The 22,100-nt window shown below is 50.0% G+C and overlaps 1 protein-coding gene across 1 annotated transcript; it reads right to left on the bottom strand.

Annotated features, from left to right (window-relative positions):
* Positions 1-313: 313 nt before the first annotated feature.
* Positions 314-2,018, bottom strand: LOC119939621 (C-C motif chemokine 3-like). The gene is made up of 3 exons (XM_038759744.1): positions 1,890-2,018; positions 1,665-1,782; positions 314-795 (listed from the first exon to the last, which is right to left on the bottom strand). The coding sequence occupies exons 1-3, from the start codon at positions 1,963-1,965 to the stop codon at positions 648-650; spliced, it is 342 nt and encodes a 113-aa protein (XP_038615672.1). The 5' UTR covers positions 1,966-2,018; the 3' UTR covers positions 314-647.
* Between the last annotated feature and the right edge of the window lie 20,082 nt (positions 2,019-22,100).

Here is a 22,100-nt window from a genome sequence, read left to right as displayed (position 1 = left end):
ACTCCTGCCACAACACCCCCCCCAAACTCTCCTCATATTGACACCCCCCACCCCCAGCTCCTCCCACTCCTTCCCTCCTCCAGCCCCTTCCAGCCTGACTCCCAGCTTCGCCTCCTTGGTCCCGGAAGGGGAGAGAAGGAAGAATTCCACAAGGCTCTTAGAGGAGGTCCCGGAGAAATGGTGGCTTCAGAGGGGGCATAAGGGGCTCTGACCCCAATAATTTCCCAGGGACAGCATTCATTCATTCATTCATTCAATCGTGTTTATTGAGCGCTTACTGTGTGCAGAGCACTGTACTAAGCACTTGGGAAGAACAAGTTGGCAACATATAGAGACGGTCGCTACCCAACAGTGGGCTCACAGTCTAGAAGGGGGAGACAGAGCAATAACCCATCCACCCCCATTCCTTAATCCCGCCTTTCTTTGTCGCTTCCTTTTCCCCTTAAAACAGGCCTCGTGCCTTCCCAAGTGTGGCAGCCGAACAAGGGGGTGATGCTGTTAATAAACAGACGATACATTTCTCACAGATACATTCATTATTTCTCCAACGCAGTCCCCTCACCGAGCTGGGGCAGGGATGGTGGGTGGGGTGGGAGGGAGTGCAGCAGAGGGCAGGTGGAGTCCCGGGCCCAGGTCCGGCCTGCGAGTTAGGAGCCCCTCTTCTGGTTTTGGGAAACATTCGTATTGAGCAGTGGAGTAGACGTAGCCATCTTGGTGGTCAGATGCTTCATGTACTGCTGCACCCATTTTGTTCCGGGGTTGGCACAGGCGATCCGACCTCTCACCGTGATGAACCTGTGAAGAACAAGGAGCCCGAAGAGATGTCTCCTGGCCCAGGGCTCTGACGATGTGATGATGATGGTATTTATTAAGCACTTACTATGTGTCAAGAGCTGTTCCAAGTGCTGGGGCAGATACAAGGTAATCAGATTGGACACAGTCCCTGCCCCACATGGGCCTCACGGTCTTAATCCCCATTTTACCGGTGAGGTGACTGAGGTACAGAGAAGTGAAGCGACTTACCCGAGGTCACACAGCAGACAAATGGTGGAGCTGGGATTGTCCTGGAAGGTGGGCCTGGGGCTCGCGGGGAGGGGCAGGCTTGGGGGGAAAGGGGACTCTGGATAGATGGCCCAGACTGAGACTGGTCACTAAAGGTCAGTGTGTGATGGATGTGGGTGTGTGTGATGTGTGGGTGTGTGTTTGGGAGTTTGGGGGAACGTGACTGAGAAGCTGCATTTTGGTCATTCATGACCCCGTGTGGGCTGGGACTGTGTCCCCCTAGATTTTGATCTCCTTAAGAGCATACCTACTGAATGGTTGTCTCCCAAGCACTTAGTGAAGCGCTGTGCACAGAGTAATCACTTAATGCATGCCACTCACTGTCTGTTGTTTTGTGTCTCTGTCCATCGCTTCTTGTCTCCCCTGGTGTGTGTGTGTCTCTCTCCTCTCCCTCTCTCCTCCCTCTTCCCTGTCTCCTCTCTCCCCAAGTCAGCCTGTGGCTAGTGTGAAAACCAACTGGAAGATGTAGAGGGGAAAAGTCCATGTCCGGTCTCACCGAGGCAGGCCTGCCCCCTCCCAGACACCTCCCCAAGTCGCGGAAGCTGGGGTCCCCGCTCCCCTCCCCCACTGACCCTTCTGGGGTCAGCCTGGGTGTCACTCACATGACGCCGGGTTTGGAGCAGATGCTACTGTTGGACATGCTGAAGCTGATGACCCTGTTCAGCGGGATCCTCTTCGGGGAATAGTTCACACAGCAGGCATCCGCAACGGGGTAGGCCTCTGGGAGAAACGGGAGGAATAGGGAAAGGTTTGGCTCCTTCCTTCCAGAGGCCCTCAGCCGGGGACCCAGGAAAGAAGGCGGGAGAGGAGAGAGGAATCGAACTTACTGAAGGAGGAGGCGGAGTGGACGCAGAGGATTGCCGCAAGGAAGAGAGCCAAGTGGGCTGCCCTGGAGACCTCCATGGTGCCTTGACTAGATGCCTCAGAATCGGAGGGTTGGCACCCGGAGGCGTCTGCTTCTTCCCTCGGTTTGGTGGTTCCTGGACTCGCTTCCCCTTTATAGGGAGGAGTGAAGAAGAGGAGGCCTTTCCAGAGGAAACGGAAGAGGAAGAGGAGCCCGCCGCCGTAGGGTTGGGAATCCGAATTTTGGGAAAGAGAATCATCAGTCTGGCTAACCGGTCAGAGGGTTGTCTCCCCTCCTGCCCAGGTTGGTCTCGGAATGAGTTGTCACCAGAAGAGGGGAGAGGAGATGAAGCTCTTTTTGGTGATTGGGTGTTGTAACTTAATAACAACTGTGGTATTCTTTAAGCGCTCACTGGATGTCAAGCACGGTATGAGCCCCTGGGGTAGATACAAGATCATCAGGTCCCACATGGGGCTCACGGTCTAAGTAGGAGGGAGAACAAGTCTTGAATCCCCATTTTGCAGATGAGGGATACTGAGGAACAGAGAAGGGAAATGACATGCCCATGGTCATACAGCAGACAAGCAGTGGATCAGGGATAGGAACCCAGGTCCCCTGACTCCCAGTCCCAGATTTTTTTCACTAGGCCGTGCTGCTTCTCTAAGGCATGCTGTGAGAAGCACTTTTAACTGGTCAAATCCACTGAGGCTCTGGACAAACAGCAAGAATCTGGCCCTGGATAATGAGCCAAGCCTAGGAAAAAGCCATCAAATTTCCTTCCCGCTAACGACGACGACGACGATGATGATGATGATGATAGTAATTTTGGTATCTCTTAAATGCTTTCTATATTCCAAGCACTGTACTAAGCACTGGGGTAGGTACAACACAATCAGATTAGAAACAGTCTCTGTCCTGCATGGGGCTCACCTTCTAAAGGGGAGGGAGAAGAGATATTTCATTCTCATTTTACCGATGAGGGAAGTGAGGCCTTGAGAAGTGAAGTGCCTCGCCTCAGTTCACCTAGCAGGCAAGGGGTGGATCTGGGATGAGAACCCAGGTCATCCGACTCCCAGGCCGGGGCTCTTTCCACTAGGCTACCCCACTCTCCCCAGGCACACCCCCTGGGGCTCCATCAGTCCTGGTGGCTAGAGCCCGGCCCTGGGAGTCCGAAGGACCTGGGTTCTAATCCCGGCTCTACCCCTTGCCTGCGGTGTGACCTTGGACTAGTCACATCACTTCTCTGGGGCTCAGTTACCTCATCTGTAAAATGGGGACTGAGACTGTGAGCCCCACGTAGGACAGGGACTGTGTCCAACCTGATTAGCTTGTGTCGACCCCAGCACTTAGTACAGCGCCTGGCACGCTGAACAAATATACCATTTTAAAGAAAGAAGAAGCGGAAGAGACAATCAGCCGGCTTTTCCTCCATCCCTGTCCCCTCCTGCTGGGTGGAAAAATATTGTGGGAGAGGGCAGGGGAATCTCTTTGCGGCTGCAGGTGGGGGTGGTAGAGGGGATGCTGGTAGGATGGGGTGGGCTGGGGCTCGGAAACTCTGGTGGCACGAGGGGAACGAATGAGATGGGCTGGAGTCCCAAGGGAGCAGAAAAAGGCAAGGGAAGAATGTGAGTCAGTAGTCAGTCATATTTATTGAGCGCTTACCGTGTGCAGAGCACTGTATTTAGCGCTTGGGAGAGTGCAATGCAACAATAAACAGGCACATTCCCTGCCCACAACAAGCTTACCCTCTAGAGGCTCAGAGAGAACCGGGGACGGGGAGGGTTTGCTCAACTTCAGATGAGATGAGCTAGAGTGGGAACAGCCAGGAGCCAAAGGGGTTAAAAAAGTGAGTGGGAGGATTAGGCTTCCGGCTCTGCCTCTTGCCTGCGGTGTGACCTTGGGTGAGTCACTAGAACTCTCTTGGCCTTGGTCTCCTCCTCTGTAAAATGGAGACCGCAAGCCCCTCTTGACACAGGCCACAGTCAGCGTTTAACAAGTACAAGAACGAGTACTTCTAGACTGTGAGTCCATTGTGGGCAGGGATTGTCTCTATTTGCTGCTGAATTGTACTTCCCAAGCGCTTAGTACACTGCTGTGCACACAGTAAGTGCTCAATAAATAACGATTGAATGAATGAATGAATGCCAACAGAGAATATTGTGATTATTATTGGTTGGGAGCAGAGAGCAAGAAGAACCATTCTAAGTCAGAAATGGAAAGAGGAAAGGACAGAAGCCAAAAAGCCGTGAGAGGCCATGGGCCTGGCGGAAAGGGCTGCGGGAGGTAATAATAATGATAATGATGATGATGATAATAATAATGATATTTATTAAGCAGTCATTCTGTGTCTAAGCGTCGGGGAGGGGGTTGCCTGAGGGGAACCTAGATAGCTAGAGTGGCCATCAATGGCACTCAAAGTTACCAGATACCGAGATGCCCTTGGTGACATTAATCAGTCAAACAATGGTATGTAGTGAGTGCAGAGCACTGCACTGAGAGCTTGGGAGAGTACACTACAACACAGGTGATAGAAGCAATCCCTGCCCGCAAGGAGCTTCCACCCCCATCCAGTTTCACCTGAATCTAAAGCGACTGGCTTCTCCGGGCACTCTTCTTTTTATGATATTCCTTCAGCACTTACTATGTGTCAAACGCTGTTCTAAATGCCGGGGTAGATACAAATTAATTAGGTTGGACACAGTCCCTGTCCTGTGTGGGGCTCACAGCAGCGTGGCTCAGTGGAAAGAGCACGGGCTTGGGAGTCAGAGGTCATGGGTTCTAATCCCGGCCCCGCCACTTGTCAGCTATGTGACGTTGGGCAAGTCACTTAACTTATCTGTGCCTCAGTTACCTCATCTGTAAAATGGGGATTAAGACTGTGAGCCCCACGTGGGACAACCTGATCACCCTGTATCATTCCCAGTGCTTAGAACAGTGCCTTGCACATAATAAGCGCTTAACAAATGCCATCATTATTGTTATTACTGTTAGATTGTGAGCCCCCCAAGGGACAGGGACCCTGTCTATTTCTCACCTGTGTACTCTCCCAGCGCTCAATACAGTGCTCTGCACCATACAGTATAGGGATGAAGTACAGTTGCTTCATACAGAAAGGACTTGGGTGATTGCTGGAGGGACACAACCTGGGGTGAGAGATTCTATCAGGGAAGGCTTCTGGGAGAAAGTGGGTTTTCAGGAGGGCTTTGTTCTGGGGAGAGTTGTGGTCTGGTGGATTTGAAGGGGGAGAGAGTTCCTGCAGGAGTAAGGACTTGAACCAAGGAGCTGGAAATGGGGAAAGAAGAGAAGCAGGTTGCCTAATAATAATAATAATAACGATGGGATTTATTAAGCGCTTACTATGTGCAAAGCACTGTTCTAAGTGCCGGGAAGGTTACAAGTTGATCAGGTTGTCCCACGTGGGGCTCACAGTCTTAATCCCATTTTACAGATGAGGTAACTGAGGCTCAGAGAAGTGAAGTGACTTACCCAAAGTCACACAGCTGACAATTGGCGGAGCCGGGATTTGAACCCATGACCTCTGACTCCAAAGCCCAGGCTCTTTCCTACTGAGCCACGCTGCTTCTCCACGTGACTTCTCCACGCTGCCTAATGGATAGAGCATAGGCCTGAGAGTCATAAGGACCTGGGTTCTAATCCCTTCTCTGCCACTTGTCTGTTGTGTGACCATGGACAGGTCACTTAGCTTCTCTTTGCCTCAGTTACCTCATCTGTAAAGTGGGGATTAAGACTGTGAGCCCCGTGTGGGACTTGGACTGTGTCCAACATGATTACCGTGCATCTACCTCGATGCTTAGTACAGTGCCTGGCACATAGTAAGGGCTTAACAAATACCATTAAAAAAAAAGAGGCAGTGTGAACTGCCCCTTGAGGATGGGGTCCACATCTGATTCCTACCTGTGTGTTCTTTCCCAGCACTTAGGGCAGTGCTTTGCACATAGTAAGCCCTTAATATTTATTTATTTATTTATTTATTTATTTATTTATTTATTTATTTATTTATTTTGCTTGTACATATCTATCCTATTTATTTTATTTTGTTAGTATGTTTGGTTTTGTTCTCTGTCTCCCCCTTCTAGACTGTGAGCCCACTGTTGGGTAGGGACTGTCTCTATATGTTGCCAATTTGTACTTCCCAAGCGCTTAGTACAGTGCTCTGCACATAGTAAGCGCTCAATAAATACGATTGATGATGATGATGATGATGATGATTACTACTATTTTGGCATTCCCTTCCAAGGGCCCTGGGAACTGGGGCTCGGAAAAGTGAAGTAACTTCCCCAAGGTCACGCAGCAGACAAGTGGCGGAGTTGAGATTAGAACCCACATCCTCTGACTCAATCCGTAAATCAGTCAATGGTATCTAATGAGCACTTGCTTTATGCAGAGCACTGTACTAAACACTTGGGAGGGTACAATGCAACAGAATGGTTAGAAATGCTCCTTGCCCATGAGGAGCTTACAGTCTAGAGGGGAAGACAGATATTAAATTAGGGATATGGATACAAGTGCTGAGAGGTGGGCTGAGTGGTGGGCGGGGGGAGGGTGGGGGTTAGCATGAATGTCAAGTTCTTAAAGTATACAGATCCAAGGGCACAGGTGATGCAGAAGAGGGAGGGATTAGGGGAAAAGGGGCTTAGTTGGGGAAGGCTTCTTGGAGGAGATGTGATTTTAATAAGGCTTGTATTCTACCAGTCTCGACTATGGGAGGGAGAGTCCAGCAGAGGCCTACCCATTCCATCCGTAGCTTGGGCAATGGCTAGTGAATGGAAGGCAATCTGCTACGAGTCCAAACTCACCCTTGCTGGTCAGCAGCGGCATGGGAGACAGTCGAGGGTGGAGACTCAAGTTGACTGCATGGAAGGAGGCAATGGTCAACCACTTCCATATAGTTACCAAGAAAACTCCGTGGATACGCTACCGGAACGATCACAGGGGGAGTTGGGGCATTCTGGGAGGGATGTGTCCATGGCGTCGCTGGGGTTCGGAGACGACTGGACAGCAGAAGACGAAACAAGAGTGGTGGACCGTCGGTTATGAAGGGAGGGGGAGTTCCGGCTCAGAGGGAGGGTGAGGGCAAGGGGTCGGAGGTAAGAGGGATGAGATTGAGGGACAGTGAGCAGGTTGAGTTTACAGGAATGGAGCATGCCAGCTGAGTTGCAGTGGGAAGTCAGCGAGGTAAACAAGGAGAGGAACGGCTGATTGAAGGCTTTGAATCAATCAATCAATCAATCGTATTTATTGAGCGCTTACTATGTGCAGAGCACTGTACTAAGCGCTTGGGAAGTACAAATTGGCAACACATAGAGACAGTCCCTAACCAACAGTGGGCTCACAGTCTAAAAGGGGGAGACAGAGAACAGAACCAAACATACCAACAAAATAAAATAAATAGGATAGAAATGTACAAGTAAGATAAATAAATAAATAAATAAATAGAGTAATAAATATGTACAACCATATATACATATATACAGGTGCTGTGGGGAAGGGAAGGAGGTAAGATGGGGGGATGGAGAGGGGGACGAGGGGGGAGAGGAAGGAAGAGGCTCAGTCTGGGAAGGCCTCCTGGAGGAGGTGAGCTCTCAGCAGGGCCTTGAAGAGAGGAAGAGAGCTAGCTTGGCGGAGGGGCAGAGGGAGGGCATTCCAGGCCCGGGGGATGACGTGGGCCGGGGGTCGACGGCGGGACAGGCGAGAACGAGGTACAGTGAGGAGATTAGCGGCGGAGGAGCGGAGGTTGCGGGCTGGGCAGTAGAAGGAGAGAAGGGAGGTGAGGTAGGAGGGGGCGAGGTGATGGAGAGCCTTGAAGCCCAGGGTGAGGAGTTTCTGCCTGATGCGCAGATTGATTGGTAGCCACTGGAGATTTTTGAGGAGGGGAGTAATATGCCCAGAGCGTTTCTGGACAAAGATAATCCGGGCAGCAGCATGAAGTATGGATTGAAGTGGAGAGAGACACGAGGATGGGAGATCAGAGAGAAGGCTGGTGCAGTAGTCCAGACGGGATAGGATGAGAGCTTGAATGAGCAGGGTAGCAGTTTGGATGGAGAGGAAAGGGCGGATCTTGGCAATGTTGAAGCTTCTAAGGCCCCCAGACCCCGGGTTCTTTCCGCTAGGGCCTGTTACGCTTGGCTGTCTTCCCACCCACCTTGTCTTTTCGGCCTTTGAGTACTGCCAAAATCTAGGCAGGAAGTGATTTACCACCCCAAGAGCCCTGTTTGGTCCTGACCACCCCAGAAGCCTCTAAGTACGCATAATACACCCTGTCACCCCACCTAAGGCACGAGGGGAGATGGGGGCTGAAGGAGACAACAAAAGCGGGGGAGATACCAGGGAAGGGCCCTTAGAGGGGGAGGTCAGAGAGAGAGAGAGAAGAGGGAACTTCTCAGGAATCAGGAATCAGGAAGCTTCATCCAGGAAGCAGAAAGACCCGAAAGCATGCGTTCTGCTGACTGGAGAGATGTGGGCTGATGAGGTTCCCCAGGAGTGCTGAGCATTGTTCCTCGCCAGGGAACCTGTGCCAGTCTCGTGGTAGCCCAAATAACTCTCCTCATTGCCTCCGACACACGGTCTTCTCGGTGGGAAGGTGCCCAGGGGGACGTCGCCAGCAGTGTCCCGGGGAGGCGGAGAGGAGGTGGGGCTGGGGCGGGGGAGCCTGGGACTTGGGGGGCCGGGGGACGGTGCTTTGAGGTAGGGCTGCTGCTAGGGATAGGGGTGTGGGGGCTGGGGTCAGGACGGCTCTAAGAGGAAGTGGAAGGAAATATCTCTGTGGCTTGGTTTCGCCAATCCAAAACCCTGAAGAGGAACAAGGGGCTCTAGTGATCCCTTCTGGGGTTGGAGGGGCGCGGGGGGAAGGGGAGGAGGAAGAAGAGGAGGAGAAGGAAGAAAAGAAGGAGGAGGAGGGTGGGGAGGTGGGAAGACATGGGGGAACAGGGAAACAGTGCGGGAAAGAAGAATTAGTCTCAAACATTCCCATTCCTCCTGGACTCATGGAATGGGCAGGGAAGCAGAAGATCATGGAAGAAGCCTCAGGGGTGCTTTCTATGTGCCAGGCACTGTACTAAATGATGGGGTAGATACAAGATCATCAGGTTGAACACAGCCCCTGTCCCACATGGGGATTGAGTCCAAGTAGGAGGGAGAAGGGGTATTTAAACCCCATTTTACAAATGAGGAAACTGAGGCCCAGAGAAGTGAAATAACTTGCCCAAAGTCACCCAGCAGGCAAGTGGCAGAGCTGGGATTAGAACCCAAGTCCTCTGACTCTTAAGCCCACGTTCTTTCCACTAGGCTCCAAATTAACCTCTCAAGGAAGTCGTTGTCCATAGAACTTGTAAATGGTTATAAGAGACAACACGTGGCTTAGTGGATAAACCAGGGGCCTGGAACTCAGAAGGACCTGGGTTAGTCACTTGTCTGCTCTGTGACCCTGGGCAAGTCACTCAGCTTCCTCAGTCCCCTCATCTGTAAAATGGGGATTAGGACTGTGAATCCCATGTGGTAAATGGTCTGTGTCCTACCTGATTAACTTGTATCTATCCTAACGCTTAGTGCCTGGCATATAGTAAGCACTCAGCAAATACCAAAAAAAAAAAGAATCCCTGATCTCTTTCCTCCTTCTGCTCCCCTGGTTGGACTAAACCATGCCTACACCGGTGGGGAAGGGGGATTGTGGGGGTGATGTGACTCTCCTGTGTTTTAAAGGTCTTCAGTGCGTTGTGGCCCATAATTTTTTCTTCCAAAACCCAAGGCTCAGTCCAATCCCACCTGGCCTCCTGATGGAGAAGTCCCAATTAACTCCCACTCTGTCTACTTGTCCCCACTGTTAGAATTCAAGTCTTCTTGCTCTACTGACAATGCCGAGAGGAAAGGGTAGGGAGGGCACCTCTCTGAAGAGTGGTGAACTAGTGACCTCAACGCTCTTTGCTATGAGCAGAAGGAGCATGTTTAAAGAGGACAGGGCACAGGGTCTTAATAGTGATAGAGAAAATAGTGAGTATCTGTTAAGAACTTGATATTTGCCAAGTGCTGTACTAAACACTGGGGTAGATACAAGATCACCAGTCTAAATAGGAAGGAGAACAGGTATTGAATCCCCGTTTAATAGATGAAGGAACTGAGGCCCAGAGAAGTGAAATAACTTGTCCAAGGTCAGGCAGCAAAGTGGCAGAGCGGGATTAGAACCTTGGGCAACCACTTAACTTCTCTGTGCCTCAGTTACCTCATCTGCAAAATGGGGATTAATAATAATAATAATAATAATAATTGGCATTTGTTAAGCGCTTACTATGTGCAAAGCACTGTTCTAAGCGCTGGGGAGGATGCAGGGTAATCAGGTTGTCCCACATGGGGCTCACAGTCTTAATCCCCATTTTACAGATGAGGTAACTGAGGCCTAGAGAAGTTAAGTGACTTGCCCAAGATCACACAGCAGACATGTGGCGGAGTCGGGATTCGAACCCATGACCTCTGACTCCAAAGCCCGTGCTCTTTCCACTGAGCCACGCTGCTGAGCCCCATGTGGGACAACCTGATTACCTTGTATCTACCCCAGCGCTTAGAACAGTGCTTGGCACATAGTAAGCGCTTAACAAATACCGTTATTATTTATCTAGTGCTTCCTGTGTGCAGAGTACGGTACTAAGCACTTGGGAAAGAAAGGTGCAAAAGAGTTGGGCATCACGACCTTGCTCTCATGATGCTTCCAGTCAAGAGGGGGAGAAAGACATTAAAATAATTTTCAGGTAGGGGGAAGCAGCAGAGTAGAAGGATCTTACCTCCTTCCCTTCCCCACTGCACCTGTATATATGTATATACGTTTGTACATATTTGTTACTCTATTTATTTATTTATTTTACTTGTACATATCTATTCTATTTATTTTATTTTGTTAGTATGTTTGGTTTTGTTCTCTGTCTCCCCCTTTTAGACCGTGAGCCCACTGTTGGGTAGGGACTGTCTCTATATGTTGCCAACTTGGACTTCCCAAGCGCTTAGTACAGTGCTCTGCACACAGTAAGCGCTCAATAAATACGATTGATGATGATGATGATATGTTTATAATTACTGTGGGGGTGGGAGTGGGGTGAATATCAAACCGCTTAGGGATTGTGGACCCAAGGGCATAGGTGAAGCAGAAGGGAGGGAGAATAGGCTGGGGACATGAGAGGTTAGTCTGGGAAGGCTTCCAGGAGGAGATGGGACTTCAGTAGGGCTTGAAGATGGGGAGGGTCCAGAGATAGCAGCAGGGATGGCAACGGTGGCCGGGAAGAAGAGGAGGGAAGGCAAGGGGGCTGCTGGGAAGATGTAAACCAGGAAATGGGGAAGTGGTGAGGCTGCAGTAATAGGCCGGAATAAAATCCCTGGAGGCCCGGGAGGAAGTGAAAATTCTCAGTGAGCAGGAGTTGAACAACCTAGTGTTGACCCAGAGCCCTGAAGAACTGTGGGAGCCCTGTTCCATCGCCTGTGGCCCCCATCCCCACCACCGCCCCCCTTACCACCGCAAAAGTCGTCAGAGGACCCGTCACCCTGAAGAAAAAACCTTAGACCTCCAGTCTTCCATATTCAGGGTTCGGGGAGTGCCCGGTTTGGGGTCCTTGCTCTATCTCTAGACTGTAAGCTCGTTGTGAGCAGAGATTGTGTTTGTTTATTGTTATATTGTACTCTCCCAAGCGCTTAGTATGGTGCTCTGCATACAGTAAGCACTCAATAACTATGATTGAATGAATCATCTCTGGGACCCCAAAAGGACCAGGTTTGAAGTCCTTTGCCTGCCTTCTAGAGAAGCTTAGAGAAGCCTGCTTAGAGAATCAATCAATCAATCGTATTTATTGAGCGCTTACTGTGTGCAGAGCACTGTACTAAGCGCTTGGGAAGTACAAGTTGGCAACATATAGAGACGGTCACTACCCAACAGTGGGCTCACAGTCTAGAAGGGGGAAGCAACATATAGAGATGGTCCTACCCCATAATGGGGGGTAGCAGTGTGGCTCAGTGGAAAGAGCCCGAGCTTTGGAGTCAGAGGTGACGGTTTCAAATCCCGGCTCCGCCACATGTCTGCTGTGTGACCTTGGGCAAGTCACTTAACTTCTCTGTGCCTCAGTTACCTCATCTGTAAAATGGGGATTAAGACTGTGAACCCCGCGTAGGACAACCTGATCATCTTGTATCCCCCCCAGCGCTTAGAACAGTGCTTTTCACATGGTAAGCGCTTAATAAATGCCATCATTATTATTATTATTCTACCCCTTCCCCCTCTCTCTCACTTCTGGTCTCTGATCGTGGCAAGCAGGAGAGTGGGGAGGATCTCAAGGCGGAAGCTTGTCCCCGGAACCCATAGGTGGGCCTGTTCTTCCATTCCGCAGAGCTGTCGCAGGGCCGGGTGGGAAAGGAGAAGGCACGCGACCGTGGAGAAGGAAGACGTCTGTGGTCCTGGGCCTTCCGCCGAAGCCCTAAACCTCTTCCTCTGACCTTGAAGCTTTGAGTTCCCTTCTCCAGGGACCCGAGTCAAAGCAGACAGCGGTAGCAGTGCGGCCTAGCGGATAAAGCACGGGCTTGGGAGTCAGATGACCCGAGTTCTAATCCCGGCTCTGCCACTTGCCTGCTTTGTGATCTTGGACAAGTCACTTCCTCAACTGTGGAATTGGGATTCAATACCCATCTGCCCTCGTACTTAGACTGAGAACCCCGTGCGGGACAGGAACTATGTCTGATCTGATTAATTTGTACCTGCCCCAGGGCCTGAAACGGTGCTTGGCACATAATAAGTACTTATAAATTGGCATGAAAAAAAGCAGACCTAGTTTAGATGCTTCTTCTGTCTCCGCCCTGCAGAGCTCAGGGATTCAGCCCTCCTTCCTCTATGGGGGTATCTTTGGTCCTCCCCTACTTGGGGGGATCCCGCCCACTCTCCGAGAGACCTGGCCCAGAGTCTGGGAATGCTATTTCCTGGATCCCCAAGCCAGATTGGACTCAGACATTCCCTTAGCACGGGTGTTTCTGGGGATCATCCATCAGTTGATAAACACCATTGATAATGAGGATGTCTACAGGTTTTGTTTTGTTGTCTGTCTCCCCTTTCTAGACTGTGAGCCCATTGCGGGGTAGCACCGTCTCTATATGTCGCTGACTTGTACTTCCCAAGCGCTTAGTACAGTGTGCTGCACATAGTAAGCGCTCAATAAATATGATTGAATGAATGAATGAATAAGCACCTACTAAATGCCAAGCGCTGTGCTAAGCTTAAAAGTAGATTTGAGTGGGCAGCGAATGTGTCTGCTTATTGTTGTATTGTACTCTCCCAAGTGCTTAGTACTGTACTCCACACACAGTAAGAGCTCAGTAAATAGGATTGAATAAATGAATGAATTTGAGATAACCAGCTCAGACCCAGTCCCTGTCCCATATGGGGGTCACAGTCTGAGGGAGAGGGAGACTAGATATTGAATCCCCATTTTACTGATGAGGACATTGAGGCCCAGAGGTATTTGTTAAGTGCCTACTGTGTACCAGGCACTGTATTAAGCGCTGAGGTAGATATGAGCTAATCAGCTTGGACGTGGTCCAGGTCCGACATGAGGCTCACAGTCTTGATCCCCATTTTACTGATGAGGTCACTGAGGCTCAGGAAAGTGAAGTGACTTGCCCAAGGTCACACAGCAGGTAAGTGGTCCCCTTTTAGACTGTGAGCCCACTGTTGGGTAGGGACTGTCTCTATGTGTTGCCAATTTGTACTTCCCAAGTGCTTAGTACAGTGCTCTGCACATAGTAAGCACTCAATAAATACGATTGATTGATTGATTGATTGGAGGCAGGATTAAAACCCAGGTCCTCTTTTTCCCAGGTCAGGGCCCTTTCCACTAGGCCACGCTATTGTCTCTGTTCCCTGTTATCCCATTCTAGGGTCAGCTCCTTTAAAGCACTTGAAAGCACTTTAAAGCACTCAATCAACTCTCCCCTTCCTACCTTAAATCGTTGATTTCATTCATTCATTCATTCAATTGTATTTATTGAGTGTTTATTGTGCGCAGAGCACTGTACTAAGCGCTTGGGAAGTACAAGTTGGCAACATATAGAGACGGTCCCTACCCAACAACTGGCTCACAGTCTTGAAGGGGGAGACAGACAACAAAACAAAGCATATTAACAAAATAAAATAAATAGAATAGTAAATATGTACAAGTAAAATAAATAGAGTAATAAATCTGTACAGATGTATATACAGGTGCTGTGGGGAGAGGAAGGAGGTAGGGCCGGGGAGGAGAGGAGAAAGGGGGCTCAGTCTGGGAAGGCCTCCTGGAGAAGGTGAGCTCTGATTAGGGCTTTGAAGGGAGGAAGAGAGCTAGCTCGGCGGATGTGCGGAGGGAGGGCATTCCGGGCCAGGGGGAGGACATGGGCTGGGGGTCAACGGGAGTGAGCTACTGAGCTACTGAGAGCTCACCTCCTCCAGGAGGCCTTCCCAGACTGAGCGCCTTCCTTCCTCTCCCCTTCGTCCCCCTCTCCATCCCCCCATCTTACCTCCTTCCCTTCCCCACAGCACCTGTATATATGGATATATGTTTGTACATATTTATTACTCTATTTATTTATTTATGTATTTTACTTGTACATATCTATTCTATTGATTTTATTTTGTTGGTATGTTTGGTTTTGTTCTCTGTCTCCCCCTTTTAGACTGTGAGCCCACTGTTGGGTAGGGACTGTCTCCATATGTTTCCAACTTCCCAAGCGCTTAGTACAGTGCTCTGCACACAGTAAGTGCTCAATAAATGCGATTGATGATGATGATGATTTCCTACTTCAACTCAGCCGGCGTACTTTGCTCCGCTCACGCCAACCAACTCACTGTATCTCAGTCTCGTCTATCTCTCCTCCGACCCCTTGCCCATGTTTCCCCTCTGGCCTGGAACCTCCTCCTCCTTCATCATCATCATCATCAATCGTATTTATTGAGCGCTTACTATGTGCAGAGCACTGTACTAAGCGCTTGGGAAGTACAAATTGGCAACATATAGAGACAGTCCCTACCCAACAGTGGGCTCACAGTCTAAAAGGGGGAGACAGAGAACAAAACCAAACATACTAACAAAACAAAATAAATAGGATAGATATGTACAAGTAAAATAAATAAATAGAGTAATAAATATGTACAACCATATATACATATATACAGGTTTTGTGGGGAAGGGAAGGAGGTAAGATAGGGGGGATGGAGAGGGGGACGAGGGGGAGAGGAAGGAAGGGGCTCAGTCTGGGAAGGCCTCCTGGAGGAGGTGAGCTCTCAGCAGGGTCATGGTTTTGCCCATCGTAAATGTTCCCTTCAAAGCTCCTACTTTCATTCAAACGCGCCCGGAACCCACTAGTCTCTGACGGGAAACCACCGCACCGGCTAATGTATTTCTCCCGATCGTGAAAATCAACTAGTTTATTTTCTTCATACACACAGGCCGCCGCTCTCCCCACCTCCAAAGCCTCAGTAAAATCTCATCTCCTCCAAGAGGCCTTCCCCAGCTAAGCCCTAATCTCCCCTATTCCCTCTTCCTTATGCATCACCTGTGGACTTGGATGTGTATCAATCAGTCATATTTATTGAGCGCTTACTGTGAGCAGAGCTCTGTTCTAAGCACTTGGGAGAGTTCATTATGACAGAGATGTAGAGAGCCCTGCACTTAGAACAGTGTCTGATGCATGGTAAGCGCTTCACAGATGCCATAAAAATAGTCGATAAGCATGTTCCCAGTTGATAATAATGATAATAATAATGCATTTGTTAGGTGCTTTACTATGTGCTGAGCACTGGTCTAAACGCTGGAGTAGATACAAGATAATCAGGTTGGACACAATCCCCGTCCCATAACGAGCTCACAGTCTTAATCCTCATTTTACAGATGAGGTAACTGAGGCCCAGAGAAATGAGGTGACTTGCCCAAGGTCACACAGCAGACAAGTGGCGGAGTGGGGTTTAGAACCCACATCCTCTGATTCCCAAGCCTGTACTCTTGCCACTAAGCCATGCTTTCAGCCCCACAAAACTTATAATTTATTTTAATGTCTGTCTTCCCCTCTAGACCATCAGCTCCTTGAGTTCAGGGAACGTGTCTACCAACTCTGTTGTATTGCACTCTCCCATGTGCTTAGCACAGTGCTCTCTACCCAGTAAGTGCTCAATAAATGCCATTGATTTATTGATTGGCTGATCGATCACCAACTGCGTACAGAGGCCGCCCAGACCCATGCACTTTCCACAAGACCATGCTGCCTCCCTTTATACTTTCTTTTATGTTTCCAAATTTCCCCTTACTCCAGCTTTCCTAATTTGTCCTTCAGGTTGATGCCTAATTCCATGTTAGTGAACTTGGCCCCAAGATGCCCTCCTTATCCTTCCTGTGTCCTGGTATAGTCTCTTCCTCTTTCTTTCCGCAGAACTGATTTCTGAAGACTGGTCAGCTGCCTCAGACTTCTTACCCCTGGGGTTCATCTGCCAGCTGGTTCTGCGACCTGAACTATAAGTCCAAGGAATTTCGTTTTTCCTGAGTGTGTTTTCTTTATCTTAACCACTTCTCTCTTCCCATTCCCTTAACCTCAGCCTGTGATTCCCCAATTCGAGGGTCCCCATCTTTTTTTTTTTAATGGTATTTGTTAATCGCTTATTATATGCCAAGCACTATACTAGGAACTGGGGTCAATACAAGCTAATCAGGTAGGACACAGTCCCTGTCCCACATGGGGCTCACAGTCTTAATCCTGATGTTACAGATGAGGTCACTGAGGTACAGAGAAGTAAAGTGATTTGCCCAAGATCACCCAGCAGACAATAATAATAATAATGGTATTTGTTAAGCACTTACTTTGTGCAAAGCACTGTTCTAAGCTCTGGGGAGGTTACAAGGTGATCAGGTTGTCCCACGGGGGGCTCACAGTTTTAATCCCCATTTTACAGATGAGGTAACTGAGGCACAGAGAAGTGAAGTGACTTGCCCAAAGTCACACAGCTGACAGTTGGCGGAGCCGGGATTTGAACCCATGACCTCTGACTCCAAAGCCTGTGCTCTTTCCACTGAGCCACACTGACAAGTGGGTTAGAACCCAGGTTCTTCTGATTCCTGGGTCTGTACTCTATCCACTAGGCCGTGCTGCTTCCCATCTATTTTTAGCTCTACAACTATGGCATCCCTGCCCGTGATGATCAAATTATGACTATTGTTTTGTTAAAACTCTCATATGGACATTTGTCTTCACTAGGCATTGTGTTCTAGTGAAAAGGGTTGGCAACTGGGAGGGGGCTATCTGAGGATCAGAGCCCCAGGATAAGGATAAAGAAATGATGAGGATGAGGACACTCAATTGTCCAGAGGCCCCGCGGGACGGAACTGTCAACCAGACCCGTTCAGCCGTCTGTCTCCGGCTCCCGACGTGGGCCCTCGCCGAGCCCCGTGTACGGTTTTTTGGTTGGTTGGCGGGGAAAGCTCCGCCAATGCCAGCCGGCCCCAGTCCTGACCCTCTTGGGCCACTCCTTTTCCGGGCCACGACCTTTTTCCCTCAGCCGGGACATGGTGTCTCTCTGTTGGGTCCCGGCGTTCTTTTCCTGGGGCGGAGCTCAGACCACAGCCAAGAACTCAGGGTGGTTCCTTACTGCGGCTTCAGTTGGCCACAGCCCCTCGCCCGGCCAAGACCATGCCGCCGACCCGTGCTAAGCTCTGCGCCCTCTTCCTCGCCGCCTCCATCCTCTGCTCACTGGTTTCCTCCGGTAAAATCCTCTCCCCTCTCCCCAGGCCCCCCCGCGTCCTTGCGCTGCCCAATAGTTCACTGAGACCCACTGAGTTTGAGGCCCTGGGGTTGGGACGGGGAGGGATGCGAACCTGGGTTCTTCCCTCCGTAGGAGGTTGCTGGAGTAATAATCAGTAATAATCATGGTACTTGTTAAGCCCTTACTATGTGTTGAGCACTGTTCTAAGCCCTGGGTTAGATACTAGTTAGTCAGGTTGGACTCACTTGGACCCCCATTTTACAGATGGAGGAACTGAGGCCTAGGGAAGTTCAATGACTTGCCCAGGGTCACACAGCAGGCATGTGGCGGAGCTGGAATTAGAACCCAGGTCCTTCTGACTTCCCAGCCAGAGATATAGCCACAAAGCCAAGCTGCGATGAGGGTCACGGGGGCTGAGAGAGGGTCACAGCTCCCACTTCTGTACCCCCCATTTTCAGGTTGTCCCACTTAAAAGTGACTCAGATCAGAGGTCCCTTGCCCTAAATGACAAGAAGCTTAAATGGGGCAGCCAGGGTTCCTCTAGTCTCCCTTGTCTGGTTGCTTCAAAAAAACACTTGTCATGCAGCCCTTCCCCACCCCTGGCAGGAGGTGTGTGGGTGGCGGGGCATGGAGGGAGTGGGAATTTTCCTCCCCATTCTGGCCCAAAGAGAGGAAGTGACATGACCAAGGTCACATGGCGAGTCTCTGAAAGAGCGGAGTTGGAAATCAGGTCTCCCACCTCCAAGCTGGGTCTTCCAGGCCTTTTCAATAATAGTTTATAACTACGGTATTTGTTAAGCGCTTACTATTTGCTAGGCACTGTACTAAGCGCTCCTCAGCCCTGGCCCTCTCCCTCACCCCTTAGAGACTCCCCTTTTGCCTTGGCATGGACATGGGCTCTGGACCTCTCTGCCTCTTTGCCACCTCCTCTAGGCAGGGCACTCAGGCCTGGGCCTCCAGGGAACCTCAGCCTCTACAGCTGGAGGGGAGTCAGAAGGTCATGGGTGCTTATTCCGGCTCTGCCGCTTGTCTACTGTGTGACTTCGGGCAAGTCAGTTCACTTCTCTGGGCCCCAGTTACCTCATCTGTAAAATGGGGATTGAGACTGTGAGCCCCACGTGGAACGGGGACTGTCCTATGTGCTTGTATCCACCCCAGCGCTTAGTACAGTGCCTGGCACATAGTAAGTGCTAAACAAATACCACAATTATTATTATTAAGGGAGACTGGGGGTTAACGAGGGGGGAACATCTCCAAATTCTTACCCGGCAGCCTTTGCTCCCCATTTTCTCTGTGGTCCCAGAGGAAAGGCAGAAGCTGCTGTCTCCCTCTTTAGCTTGGTATAAAACAGACTCCCCCCCTTCACATCTCTTCTTTCCCTTTGCCACATCTCTCTCCCCACAACCAGTGGAATGGTGCTGCTTAAATTTCACCAGAAAGGCGCTCCCCCGGAGACTCATAGCGAGTTATTTCAGAGCCAATGAAGACAGGTGTCCCAAGCCAGCCATCATGTGAGTCCCTCCCCTGGGGACCTCGCTCAGCCTCTCCTTTTGGGGGGAGAGGGGAGGCGGAGTGTGGTCCGGTCCCGGTGGGAGTCGGAATATGGGAGGATGAGGGGTTGGCGGGAGCGGGTGGCAGTGGGCAGGCTTGAGTGCCAGGCATGGATACGGGTGGGTGGGGAAGCAGGTCTGGGAGAATGAAGCAGGGAGGGGTGGAAGAGTTAGTGGTTGCGTTTGCTGGGGTTGTACAGGTTAAGAGAACTTTGTAGGAAGCTGACGGTGGGTTCATTTAGTCATTCAGTGAGCACTTCCTGTGTGCAGAGCACTGTATTAAGCTCTTGGGAGAGTACAACAGAACAATAAGCAGACACATTCCCTGCCCACAATGAGCTTATGGTCTAGAGGACTGGCTTACAGGCCAGAGGGTGGATGTGGCTGAGAAGGAAACCGATTGGCCTATCATTCAGTCATTAGTGAGTGCTTACTGTGTGCAGAGCAGTGTACTAAGCACTTGGGAGACTATGATAGGGACTGTCTCTATATGTTGCCAACTTGTCCTTCCCAAGCGCTTAGTACAGTGCTCTGCACACAGTAAGCGCTCAATAAATACGATTGATTGATTGCCCGCTGCTGTGCCAAGCCCTAAGCCCCGCCCCCCTAATTACCATCTTCTGCCTCTTTCCTCGCCTGCCCTCTGGCGGCCTTGTGCTCTAACTGCAGCTCCCCCCTCCCGGCCCTGACCTCTCGGCCTATTTCAATCAATCAATCAATCAATCAATCAATCAATCGTATTTATTGAGCGCTTACTGTGTGCAGAGCACTGGACTAAGCGCTTGGGAAGTCCAAGTTGGCAACATCTAGAGAGGGTCCCTACCCAACAGTGGGCTCTCGGTCTAGAAGAGGGAGACAGAGAACAAAACCAAACGTATTAACAAAATAAAATAAATAGAATAGATATGTACAAGTAAAATAAATAGAGTAAGAAATATGTACAAACGTATATACATATACAATCCTTGCCTGTCTCCCCTCCTTTCCTTGTCGGCCTCAGGGACCTTTTAGACTGTGAACCCACTGTCAGGTAGGGACTGTCTCTATGTGTTGCCAACTTGTACTTCCCAAGCGCTTAGTACAGTGCTCTGCACACAGTAAGCGCTCAATAAATACGATTGATTGATTCCCAACCCAAGAAGCTACTCCAAGGAGTCACTTTGGGCCGGCAGCGCCCTGGTGGACGACCTCATCTTCATCATCATCATAATAATAATAATGGCATTTATTAAGTGCTTACTATGCGCAAAGCACTGTTCTAAGCGCTGGGGAGGATACAAGATTATCAGGTTGTCCCACGTGGGGCTCACAGTCTTAATCCCCATTTTACAGATGAGGTAACTGAGGCACAGAGAAGTGAAGTGACTTGCCCAAAGTCACCCAGCTGCCAAGTGGCAAAGCCGGGATTTGAACCCATGACCTCTGACTTCCAGGCCCTATGCTCTTTCCACTAGGCCACACTGTTTTTCAAATAGCAGAAAAAAAATTGCATTTTTTTCCAATCTGATTGTATTGGCATCTACTCCAGCGCTTAATACAAGGTTTGGCACCTGTGTTAAGAACTGACAAAATGCCCAAATTATCATCACCATTACAGAGCACATGCATTCAATCGCTTTCCGGCTTCTCCCTCTTCTAGACTGAGAGCCCACTGTTGGGTAGGGACCGTCTCTAGATGTTGCCAACTTGGACTTCCCAAGCGCTTAGTCCAGTGCTCTGCACACAGTAAGCGCTCAATAAATACGATTGACTGATTGATTGATTGATTGATTGAAATAGGCCGAGAGGCCCGGGGCCGGGAGGGGGGAGCTGCAGTTAGAGCACAAGGCCGCCAGAGGGCAGGCGAGGAAAGAGGCAGAAGATGGTAATTAGGGGGGCGGGGCTTAGAGCTTGGCACAGCGGCGGGTAATCAATCAATCAATCGTATTTATTGAGCGCTTACTGTGTGCAGAGCACTGTACTAAGCGCTTGGGAAGTCTAAGTTGGCAACATATAGAGACAGTCCCTACCCAACAGTGGGCTCACAGCCTAGAAGGGGGAGATAGAGAACAAAACCAAACATACTAACAAAATAAAATAAATAGAATAGATATGTACAAGTAAGATAAATAAATAAATAGAGTAATAAATATGTACAGACATATATACATATATACAGGTGCTGTGGGGAAGGGAAGGAGGTAAGATGGGGGGATGGAGAGGGGGACGAGGGGGAGAGGAAGGAAGGGGCTCAGTCTGGGAGGGCGCCCCGTTCTCCTAGAGCATGGGGGTCGCAGTCTTGCAAAGCCCCACCTTATAGAAAGCTTGCACCGCAACACAGCGTCAAATCCAAAACGGACTCCCTTCCTGGGAAAAACCTTCCCTAATAAGAAGAGTGGTATTTGTCAAGTGCTTACTGTGTGCCAAGCGCTTTTCTGAGAGCCAGGGGAGATCCAACCTATTAATCAGGCTGGACACAGTCCTGGGGACTCACGGTCTAGCTGGGAGGGAGAATGTCTATTCAACCCCCTTTTTGCAGATGAGGAACTGAGGCACAGAGGAATGACGTGACTTGACCAAGGTCACACAGCAGACAAGTCATCTGCTCATCTGCTATAGGTCGAGAGGATCCAGAATCTGGGGGACAGGCAATGCAGAAATCTCTTTCTCCACGGAAAGATACATATCCCTAACCCAGATTATGCTGTTCTATGACCGCATCCGCAACCCAACTTTCCCGATGATGATGATGATGATGATGGCATTTGTTAAGCACTTACTATGTGCAAAGCACTGTTCTAAGCACTGGGGGGGATTCAGGGTGATTAAGTTGTCCCATGTGGGGCTCACAGTCTTAATCCCCATTTTGCGGATGAGGTAACTGAGGCTCAGAGAAGTTACGTGA

This window comes from Tachyglossus aculeatus, chromosome 17 (assembly GCF_015852505.1).
Source record: "Tachyglossus aculeatus isolate mTacAcu1 chromosome 17, mTacAcu1.pri, whole genome shotgun sequence".
NCBI lineage: Eukaryota > Metazoa > Chordata > Mammalia > Monotremata > Tachyglossidae > Tachyglossus > Tachyglossus aculeatus.
Note: the sequence above shows the minus strand (reverse complement) of the source record. Positions and strands in the feature narration are given on the sequence as shown.